The 12,370-nt window shown below is 31.9% G+C and overlaps 2 protein-coding genes across 4 annotated transcripts in view; one reads left to right on the forward strand and one right to left on the reverse strand.

Moving 5' to 3' along the window:
- Nucleotides 1–1,466, forward strand: part of LOC118072323 (CD151 antigen-like) — a 57,670-nt gene extending 56,204 nt beyond the window's left edge. The window contains exon 7 of the mRNA XM_035092085.1: nucleotides 1,142–1,466. Coding sequence (XP_034947976.1) covers nucleotides 1,142–1,174 — 33 coding nt within the window. The 3' untranslated portion in view covers nucleotides 1,175–1,466. The remainder of the gene's footprint in view (nucleotides 1–1,141) is intronic.
- Ten-a (tenascin accessory) overlaps nucleotides 1–12,370 on the reverse strand; it is a 297,917-nt gene that overhangs the window by 49,938 nt on the left and 235,609 nt on the right. The window lies entirely within an intron of this gene.

The raw sequence follows: 12,370 nt of genomic DNA on the forward strand, positions 1-12,370 counted from the left end.
AATTAATGTGAGAAAGGGGTTAAAAGAATAATCGATCATAGGTAGATTAGAGGCAGAGAGTATAGCTAGTTAAGTCTTTCATCGTTATATAGGCTATTCAGAAAGTTGAGGTTCTGAATAGGAGGGTTGGAAGTGATGTGTTGGTTGTGTGATAGTGGCTTTGGCTACTTGGGTCATGCTTTCATGTGATATATTTGGTAACATCGTAGAAAGCGAGTACTGCATCCGCGTTATACAAGAGGATGGGGGTTGGTGAAGTAAAAAGTCGATACGTAATTCGTGCCGAGAGAATACAACGAAGACTCCTACCCACCCTAGATGCTTTATTCATCCCTAGTGTTTCGCTCGAGCTCATGCCAAAAATAAAAACCTTATCAACGTAATTTTTCTCCAACTACTTTTGCGAATTTTTTTGTTTGGACACTGTACTGGAGTTTTTCTATATTAAACAAGAGCAGGTGTGTCGGGAGATACAAAATACGATAATGTCACATATTTTGTCGACAACGGAAAACCGGATGAAGAGTAAGATGAGTAATAAAAGTATAGAAATATATATACACTCTGGTAGATGAACATAAATTGGATTTGGAGAACGAAATCTTGACTATTTTTAACACTCATTGTTGCACCATAGTGTAACAATAAATTCTTTATTTTATCTACGATTATTGCGGAATTATTAATTGGCTTAATTAATTTAGCTTTTAATGAAATTCAAACTGATAAAATAAATGATGTTAATTAATAATGAACAAAATGAAATAAATTTTAAAAGCTTTTAGAGCAGGATTGTATGAGTCTTTTTATTATTTTCTTTCTTCTAAATAGTATATTTAATGAATATTTTATTAATTAAAAATTATTCTTTTACCATTGGCAATTATTGGAAAATATTTTTTCAAAGTTTTATTAACAGGCTTAACTGAATCAGTAAAGGATATCATCCAATAAAATAACTTAAAACTTTGAAAATTTATCAGTACCGTTGGAATCAATTTAATTTAATTTGAGATTATTCAAGAGTCGATCTATAGAATTAATGTAGAAGAGCCAATTGAATGACAAAGAATCAGGAATACAATTAATCGCATTCTTCCTTTGGCAAAAAAGAAATAAAAGATTTTTTTTTTTTTTTCAGAAGCTGCTCAGTGATATCATAAGGGTTTATTAAGAACTAAAGACTGTTCTTCATGACGTTGAGTATTTGCCTGACTATTCCTTTCATCCAGATTCTATAGCCTCGTCGTTTATCCAACATATTATCTATTTATAAAGACGATGTTAAATGTACAAGCAGTCGGCACCCACAATTTAGCAGGTTAGCTTTTTAGATGGGGCAGATGAGTTATGCAAGTTACGATGAAAATTTTCATATTGCATTTCTTGTTGTGTTTGTGAGATTTTTGTCATCAGCATAAAAAAGAGTTTGAAGTGGAAAGAAATAAAAGTAATACTGTATATGAGTTGAATCTATTCCACTTGTGGGCTTGTCTCTGTGTTGCAAACGAACGCATTGCGTTCCAACAAGAGGTACAGGTCGTTTGTCACCCAACGAATGAAGCGACACTTTATTTTTCATTTTTTCTCGCCTACTGCATGGCCCACCACGTCGTGCTTCGTTCCCTTTCTCATTTAATACTGTCAATGTCCTACCCTCTACCTTCTGTTTCCACCCGCCCCATTACTCATCGTACAAATTATTACTCTAATTTGCCTCGACCTGATGCCAATTGACGATGAAAAAAGTTCATTTGGAACTCCCTTAATCCATCAAAATTGTAGACAGATAAATAAGTCGATATTTTTTTTCTTATTTTTGCTGCTATTTTTATTCTCATCAACACTGTTTTATTTTTGTTTTTTAAGTTAAAAATAACTAGAAAAAATTATTTTCCAACATCAGAATTGTGAAATAGTGTGTGTACGTGTGTAGGTGAATATTCATCAGCGGAATTCGAAGCAAATCAATTATATTGAGCTGTCGCTATTATAAATCAACTTGGATAAATAAAAAAAATTTTTTTCTCCATAAATTCGAGTTTACTGGGTTTGAATTAAAATTTCAAAATGAAAAATAAATAAAAAACTACATCACAATGTTTATATCTTTCACGTTTGGTTATAAATATAAACTTCACGATTGAATCAATGTTTTTATAGAATCGTCTCAAAAAATGACTAAAATTAAAATTTTCACATCCTTTAGGGATATGACTTTTTTATGTGAATAAAAATAACTCAACTTCCAGTGAAAAATGAATTTTAAACCACATCAATCTGCAATCAAACTTAATCAAAATTAAAAAAATGGATTAACTATTAATAAAATAAAAAAATGTTTTTACTTCCAGCGTTTATTTATTGATATTTTTCCTTCAACATCCTTCATTAACTTTAATTACTTCCTCCAAACTAATAAAAAACATTTATCCCACCTCAACATGTTTCCAAAAAGAAGAATGATTTTTAAATGAAAAAATAATGTCTAACAATAGCATTCTTTTTCATGTTGGCACTTAGGAAAAGGTAAAAAAAATGCAAAAAATCTGAAGAAATAAAATCCAAGGCACAAAAGCATGTGATGTGGAGTAGTAAAAACGCGCGAAAGTTTTCAAAGAATTTGGGTGAGAGCGTGAAGCTGTTGAAGGGAATAGCAGTAAAGTAGCGGCTGTCGAGTTGTCTAGTTTCTTGGTAGTCTAGTCTCTTACTCGTTTCTCCGTCCATCACTTCCTCTTTTAGGTGACAGTAAGCATAGGGATAGTCTTCCTTTTTTCCATCGTCCTCCATCCTGGTCTTTTCTCTTTCTCTCCTACAACATAAGCATCGCTCCTATCTCTTCATATATATATCCCCTTCCCCCCTCGCCACGACATCATCCCCCGGCCCAATATTGATCCGACGACGTACCGCGCGCGGTTATTACTTTATGCTCTGTACTCACTGTCGCATACTATGTTCGTAAAAAAAAGCAAAATAATAAAAAAAAATAACATGCCTATTCACATCCAACGTTTCGCTACGTGTCTGCGGCTACAGACTCTTTTTCTACACGACACGGGAATATATATATTCACTACAGACGCAAAAATACAACGAATGCGTTCGAGAACCAACGGATTATACGTTTCAAAATGTACTCGGCAGTCCCCCAAATACATATAGGAAGTTCTCATATAAAAGCTCGTTCTACAATAAGCTAAAATATAGACAGTGTTCTAAAAACTGCCAGAATTGTAAGCCAAGAAAAATTCGCAATTTACTCGCCAGTGGAGTTAACATTATTTCAGTAACGATAAAAATTGCTTTTATTGCCATTAAGTAAACCTCGTATATGACTTCAAGTCGTAAAAATAATACGATTACTGCATTTAGAAAGGAAAATGTATGGTGATTTCGTGATGTATATTTTTTTTTAACATTAACTTTTTCTAATCTTCACAGTGTTAATAATTAATTTGCTTTATGTTAAGTTCTTTTTGCATAAAAAGATATTTAAATTTATAAAAATATTCCAGTCGTTAATATCATTGATTACTGTACATTGATTTAAAGTAAACAATAGCTTATTATTGATCTTTTAAAAAAATTACATATAGAGATCTGATTATATGGATGAAATGTAATTTAAATACATTTAATGATTAGCATTTCCCCAATTATTTTTTTGTTTTATCGAAATCTTTTTCGGATGTCTTAAACCTGTCCTAATTAGGCTTTCCCTACTTGGCTCCAATTGGGATAAGCATGACGTTCCCAATGAGGACCTAATGTGGTATCTATTAAAATTGAACTCTTTTTCAAAGAAAAATGCTACATCAAGTTATTTGGAATAAAAAAAAAATGATTATATTGGTAATTATTCCATTTGAGATTTCGAATAATAAACGCATTTATTGTTTAAAGTTTTAATTAGGTGACTGTGAATTTTTTTCCCATTCTTGAACCCTTTTATGTATCACACCCATCATGTAGATGAAACACAAAAGAAATCGATTGAGGAGCTAGCGTGGTTGGAGCACGGAAATAAAATGTAAGGGGTTAATTGGAACAGATCACCGTGTTGACGTGTTCTAGTTTGCGCGCGAAACCCTTTTTTGTCACGAAGACTAGAACATTTTTAACAGACTACTTTTGCTACATCCTCTTGCTTCCCCTTTCCATGTCTATTTTTCCCCAGTGTTGATATTTTTTTTCTTTTATTCTCTTCATTCCTATTTACTTTTTCATCGTGTAAATCCGGCAACTTTTGATTTAGCTGAGTTTTCTGCTTCTTCATTCATTTGAGCGTTTCCTCTACTTCGTTTCTACCAATTGGTGTTTATATCTTTAACGAACGAACAATGTTGACATATTCATTCATTTACATTAGTAGTAAAAAAATGGATTCAATAAAGAACAGCTTAAAATGTACCTAGCAACTTTACATCGTAGCCTATTCTTATTGTTATTTATAACTTCGTTTACTCGAATGTATCAACACAAATGTCCAGTTGTGTGTTCATTTCCTCATGGACGTATTTATAACTTTGAGTACCAATATCGTGTTTCGTTGCACTGTGAGTCAAATGACGGTGTAATATAAAGGAATTGGTGCTGCATATGAGTTTCTCCACCCTCTACTTATGTCTTCAGTAAGTTTATTAACTAATTCATGACTTTTTCCGTAAAATAATGCATGCCATTTGTTGTCGCCGGCTTCAAACTTCCGCTTGCTGTGAATTCCAAGTAGTACAACTCAACCATAAAAATTACTATCACTACTATTTTCGCTACATTAATTAAACAATAGGTCAATTATTTGTTATTATTTTTTATACTGTTACTTCCAAAGACTTACTTGGATTATTGCCCTATTTAAATTCTGCATAACAATAAGTGTGATTTCATGTTGACCTACAACATTTATTAACAAGGCAAAAAAAAAATGGAACGTTTAAGAAAATCTAGTTATCAAAGAAGAAAGTATCTAATTAATTACTCCATTAAAATAAAAAGCACTTCAATGTATAAAATACTTTTGTACAACCTCTTGAACACAATTCTTTTATTTTATAGTTGAGAAGTTGAAAAATGTAAGACAGAATCTGACGGCTATCTAAGTGTCTTAAATAACAATAGCCAAGAGAAGAGAAAGCAAAAGAACCGCTTGAATGATAAAAAGAAAAACTCGCTAATAATATTGTCAACAAAGTCATTAGACATTTCATGAATAGCCGAAGAAGTTTGAATGCTGATGCATGAAAATGTAGAAGTTTAAAGAGGCTTTTCCGGCAGAAATGAGAAATAACTTTCGTCTCTAAGAAGAAAGGAAAATACAAAAGACAGAAACACGCGAGTAATCGGAACACAGGCTGCTTTGCTATGTTCATATAACGGATAATAAAGGAGATTGGCTCTAAATTACAAAGTCCGCTGCAGACAGCGCGTTAAATACCTCTCAGAGACAGAAACTACCGTCAAATCGGTATCTGTACGATTCAACTACTCTACCCAGGCGGTCCATCGGGAGTTCTCACTTTGGTGTCATCCGCACAAGCATAATGACTCTTCCTTTACCACTTTTTATTTTTTTTATTTTATTCACACCTATATACAGTATCTATTTAACTTTACTCTCTTCATCCTGTTGTATGCAGTCGTGTTTCCTTTCAGTAATTAGAAGAAAGTTAATCCAAACTAAGGTCTCTGGTAATATAAACAAATAAGCGATTTAACGACTGGAAGCAAGCCACGTCGTCGGCGAGAAGGCGAGACAGAAAGCGCGACGAGTAATTTAGCCGTAGACGAGATTTATTGAGATTCTTTGGGCTCGACTTCACCCAGGATCAAGGGAAAAGGGTGTAAAGGGGTGATGGAAGAGAGGAAAGAAGAAAAACGAAGCTAGCACGTCGCCTGTCTCGAGTCCGCTGCCTCTACTGACAACCAAGCGAGTCCGTTTTCAATTTCACCCCGATTCTCTTTCAAACCCTCTAGGCTTACTTCTTTCTCTCTTCCTATTCTAGAATTCACTACGCAATGGTATTTGTTTTTATTTTTATTATTTTTTTTTTTCATTAAAAATGGCTGTCTATAATCTTTATTACTTATTCATTCTCATCTGCGTGTGAAAAATAATTTTTTTAATATTAATTCGCAGCAAGTTTGGAATATTTAATGAAGGTATTTAGCAATTTTTTATCTGAAATAAAAATATTCGGAGGAGCATTGCAAATTTTAAATTTTGAGTGTTTTATTTCAATGCAGTTAAAGTGTTTTAAAGTAACGTCATCCATTTGAGGAACATTTTAGTCACTTTTATGCACTTGAACATGTTTATAAAGTGACTACAATGCTAATTAAATATAAGTGATGCCATTTTTGAATACATTGAGTGCATTGAAATGAATGATTTGCAAAAGGTAGCTGAAAACAGAGAGAAGTTTATAATCAATGTTAAAAGGTATCTTTTTTTTTTTTTAATTTATATCAAATTTTTTGGAAGAAATGTTTTTAGCTGTCGACTTGAAATCAAATTTGAATCTGGAAATTTTAAGAGTACTTGAGACTTCACGAAACTTTTACTGGTACGAAGTGAATATTAAAATTCCAATTGAATTGTCCGTAACTTCTTTGCAAATTCAATTGTTTATACTTTTGAACTTTAACTAATTAAAATCATTGAAAGTCTAATTTTATTCATTTGAAGTTTTCCAAAAATCATAGTGTTTTATTTGAACCTTACATTTATTTTGTTTCATAAAAAATACACAGATAAAATGATGACATATTGGCAAAAAACGGTAAGACATGAAAATGTGCATAACTTCTATGCTAATAGTGGTATGGGGTTGATTGAGGGCTCATTTGAAAGATCTCGACGAGAGGAAAAGAGTCAATATAGTAAAAATCATAATTGGACCATAATTCATGCTAAAATTGGAGCAAGTTCCGGTTTTACCCCATTTTAGGAGTGAAATAATTAATTTTTTATATGTTTGACCCGATCCCGCATTTCTATGCTTTGAGACGAAGAGAATGAGTGGTCGATCATCAAAATCGGACAACTTTGATTTTTCGACCCCAAAAAATGGCAAGTGGTACCCCTTTCCATTTTTTTAGGCCAAAAAATAAAAGTACTCCGATTTTCAAGTTTGACCACTCATTCTCTTCCTCTTAATGCGTAGAAATGCGGAATCGGGGCACCGCCGGGAAAAACTCACTTTAACACCCTCAAAAAGGGGTAAAACTGGATACACATTAAACATCATCGTCTCCATGACTTTGAACCCTTATAACTCGTGAACGGATGGTCCAATAACCGATTCAGGGACGTTTTAGAAAGCTAAAAATCTGAGCTAAATATGCATATCCATAAATTCATTGGAAAAAATTTCTTTCACCCTTAAAATCGCTAAAATACAAAAAAAAATCACCTTTTTTGGGGAGTTTGCCAACTATTTTGGCAATTTTGAGGGTGAAATAATTGTTTTAAACGTTTTTTATGGATATGTATCTACAGCTGAGATTCTAAAGTTTCTAAAAAGCTCTTAAAAATCATCATAAGATGATTTTTTCACGAGTTATAGAGGTCCAAAGTCGAAAATAGATGATTTTTCGACCTCTACTTCGACTTTAGACCTCTATAACTCTCAGACAAGTCAGCTAATAGTGATTATAAAAAGGTATTTAAAAACTTTAGAATTTAAATACCTTTTTATAATCACTATTAGCTGACTTGTCTGAGAGTTATAGAGGTCTAAAGTCGAAGTAGAGGTCGAAAAATCATCTATTTTCGACTTTGGACCTCTATAACTCGTGAAAAAATCATCTTATGATGATTTTTAAGAGCTTTTTAGAAACTTTAGAATCTCAGCTGTAGATACATATCCATAAAAAACGTTTAAAACAATTATTTCACCCTCAAAATTGCCAAAATAGTTGGCAAACTCCCCAAAAAAGGTGATTTTTTTTTGTATTTTAGCGATTTTAAGGGTGAAAGAAATTTTTTCCAATGAATTTATGGATATGCATATTTAGCTCAGATTTTTAGCTTTCTAAAACGTCCCTGAAATCGGTTATTGGACCATCCGTTCACGAGTTATAAGGGTTCAAAGTCATGGAGACGATGATGTTTAATGTGTATCCAGTTTTACCCCTTTTTGAGGGTGTTAAAGTGAGTTTTTCCCGGCGGTGCCCCGATTCCGCATTTCTACGCATTAAGAGGAAGAGAATGAGTGGTCAAACTTGAAAATCGGAGTACTTTTATTTTTTGGCCAAAAAAAATGGAAAGGGGTACCACTTGCCATTTTTTGGGGTCGAAAAATCAAAGTTGTCCGATTTTGATGATCGACCACTCATTCTCTTCGTCTCAAAGCATAGAAATGCGGAATCGGGTCAAACATATAAAAAATTAATTATTTCACTCCTAAAATGGGGTAAAACCGGAACTTGCTCCAATTTTAGCATGAATTATGGTCCAATTATGATTTTAACTATATTGATCTTTTTCCTTTCGTCAAGATCTTTCAAATGAGTCCTCGATCAACCCCATACCACTATTAGCATAGAAGTTATGCACATTTTCATGTCTTACCGTTTTTTGCCAATATGTCATCATTTTATCAATTTCATTATGTATATTGTTTTTGCAAGAAAAAAATAACAGAAAATATTTGGAGAACCTTTGGGGAACGAAATTGTTTTATACAGCTTATTTATCATACATACAGGATTATTAAATAAAAAATGCGTTTAAAAATAAATATCAGAATGTTTCAACAAGAAAATGGAATACCAAATAGCGTTCGGTTAATTGCAAATTATTTTCATATGTGGTTAGATTAGGTTTGATGGCATCTTCGAATTATACCGTTCATGGAATGATTGGTTATAGACCACAGTGTAATAGAACATCGATCAGACAGAGTGATGATATAGTAGCAGAATATTGTTAGTAATTTGGCGTCCACAACACCATCCGACATATGAGAAAACAGCATGAAAGACTCTTGAATATATCCTTCAATACTCGTACCTCAATCGTCCACACGCAAACTTATTACCTAATCCACGTCTTTTTATTTGATTTTCCATAAATCTATCACCCTCTACTTAATTCCTTATACACACACATTTTATCCATATGTCCAGGAGAAATACATTGGTGGATGCATTAACACGAAACGTGTTAGAGTATTAATGATGATTGGATGGTTGGTCGTCCCAATGGATGAAAAATTGGAAGAGAGAAAGATAATAAAGGGTGTCGACTGTCAAGGGTGAAAGTTATAAGCACTAGTATTATTTCTTTAATTAATAAACAGATAGACGAGATCAATGGAAGAAGACTATAGATCTCAGTATTTTTGATAATGCATTTTCTCCAACAAAAGAGAAATTTAAACAAAAATTATTGCAAAGAGTTACACAGAATGATTTTTTTTTACAAGTTTATTAAAGTACTGAGAAATATTTTATTAATTATTAATAAAATTTCAATTTAAAATTAAAGTCATTTTGTTAATGTAATGTTTTTGTTGGATTTATTATGTTTGAGAACAAAATAAAAATTTTTCAAGTTATTTATATTCTTGAATAATTTTTGATGCAGTTACCACGTTATTTCCTTTTTATTTCAACGATGAAAATGATATGAATTCTAGATAAAGCACGTACGTTAAGTTGAAATAAAAATTGGTCATTTCAGGAAATAACTCGGTACCAGTAGTAAAAATCAAGATTGAAAAATTATTACTATCATTTACATAATTTATTAAATTCGTCAAATCATCATGAAATTAAATATTTCCATTCATTCCCCTCACAAACAAGTTCAACTGCATTAATTAAGAAATTATTTTTAATGACTATATTCATGTCAGTATAATTATCAGGTTAGTTTCAAGACTCATAAACCATTCTAAAGTGAACTCGAGATGGGGGGGAAAAAAAGCAGTACATAATTAGAAAAAGTTTTGTTATTGAGAGTCATAGAAAGATGAATATCCAACAAATAACCCCAACAAGAAATTAAAGCTCAAGCATCTCCATCATATTTATTTTCTCTCTTTGCAATAAGAGCTGGTGACTAAGGAGCGAAAATCTTTGAACGACACGAAACGATGTACTTTTCGATAGAGAAAATGACAAAGTCACAGTGAGAACAAAGAACAAAAGAGGGAGAGGATGGTGAAAAGGCGAGTGGTGGAAATGTTGAAAGTAGAAGTGCGATATCTAATCTGCAGCATAGTCGAGGTATGCCGACGTGCCAAGAAGAAAGTATAGTACGTGGATGAGCTTACATAAAAGGGGAGGAGGGTGGAGAGGAAGAGAGAGGATAAAAGATACGAAGAAAACAGGAGCTATGGTTTGGTAGCGAGTTTCGTCGTCGAGGCGAGTGGATCGAAAAAGACATTGCAGGAGAGGGAGAGTATTGAAAAAAAAAAGAGGAGATTGGAAAGACGAAGAGACATTGTGAGGGACCATGCACTGTTCAAACTGATGTCCCTTGAGGTCAACCTCGGCGTGACTACCTATCAATTGCCCAATACTCGCTCTAACTCGTCTGCAGTACGTGATCGTGGATTAAACTCGAAATTTAAGTCTTTTTCTATTATATGGAGAAACTTTTCTTTTTATCTTGAGTAGTCTAGTTTTCTATTATTGATTTAATTCTTTTCTATCGAAAAACGTTATCATATTAACCAAAATATTCCAAAGTAAGAGGGAATATTTGATATTAAAAATAATCCTTCTTAACAATGTTATTAAAATATTTACAATTTTTCGAAAATAATTTATGTTTTTTAAATTTAAGCTTTCATTCAATTTTATTCTATAATAAATTTTTGAAAAGATTAGAATATTATTTTCAATAAAGTTGATTCATTATTTTCAAACTGATGAAAAGTTGAAAAAAATAAGTAGCTTTTTACAATAATTTGAATAAAAAACAAAAAAAAATTGATTGCATATATATATTTTATAAAAAAAGAATTATTTTGATAAAAAGCAAAGTTGATGAAATATTTCTGACGTACATTTGACAATTGTTCAAAGTTAATCAATTCAATTGTAATATTGACAAAAAAGTTTTTTTTAAACAATTGAAAATTTTTCTATTATCATTTAATAAAAGTAAACGTTTGTTTTGGAGTCTTTTTCATCTCTGACTTTAATTGTAAAATATTTCCAACAGTCTACATAATACCTCGGCAATATATATTTAGAGATATCAACAAAATAGTATGTAAAAAAAGAAAAAAAAACATTTGCTGAAAGTGAAACAAAATACGATAGTAACCGACAGAAGCAGAGATAGAGGAATATATATATGCATTGTAGAAATTCGCAACTGTAGTACCGGATGCGCGAAGCGGAACAAACGGATACGAGTGGAAACGAAGAAGAACCAGACATATAATAGTATAGCAGCAGAATATATACAGAGGGAGTAAAGGTGTAGGAGAGATAAAGATAGGCAGAGTTACAGCGAACCAAAGCTGAGATTTTGGGATAGGTTATAGTTGCCGGTCGAGACAGTGTGATGCATAGTCACAGGGTCGCTTTGCTTCACCGCAAATCGTCGGCGCCAAACTTGCCCATTCTCTTTCTCTCTCTTTCTCTCTTACTCTTTCCTATAACTTTTCATGCACTTAAAACGTTCTGTAGGCATGTGACATATACAAACTTACTTCCGTTTATGTTTCTAATGCAATCTAACCTAATGCATGTGTATCCAAACTTTCCTATTTATCTTTTTTACTAAAAAAAAAATCGATAGGTAAATAAATAAATAAACGAAACATTGCAATATTTAAATTAAATACTTTTAACGAATTCAATAAGCAATACCTGCATTAATGGCCTCACAGGGTTTTTTTTTATTTAAACAAATATTGAATGTGTCGAGTATTTTGGAAAAAATAAACCAGTCTGTAGGTTAGTAATTAAACATCAATACAAAAGTAAAATAACAAAAAAAATCGAATACATCGAGAGAATAAAATTTAATTCTTGAGGTTGAAGGAATTAACATTTATTATAAAGAACAATCTTTTGATTATTATTTGGGTGAATTTTATTCAGATTATTTGGAATAAATTGTTGATAAATAAAAAAATTTTTAATAAAATGAAATAAATTTTAATAAATAACATTTTGATTTAACTCATGAAGATTTTGAGATTTTTAATATTAACCCCCAAGAGTTAGCTCCAAAAAAATTAACATAAAAGAAGGCCAATCTTTTTTTGCAAGGGTTCAGCAAGTAGGAAAGTATCATTTTTCGTTTCATGCATATTTGATATTTATTCATTGACAATTTCAAAGACTATGTAACACAATAAAAAAATTAAAGATTCTTTCAATTTCATGATTGAAATAAAAA

The sequence above is a fragment of the Chelonus insularis genome, unplaced genomic scaffold (assembly GCF_013357705.1).
Source record: "Chelonus insularis isolate UGA/USDA-ARS -01 unplaced genomic scaffold, ASM1335770v1 contig_93_pilon, whole genome shotgun sequence".
In the NCBI taxonomy this organism is placed as follows: Eukaryota; Metazoa; Arthropoda; class Insecta; order Hymenoptera; family Braconidae; genus Chelonus; species Chelonus insularis.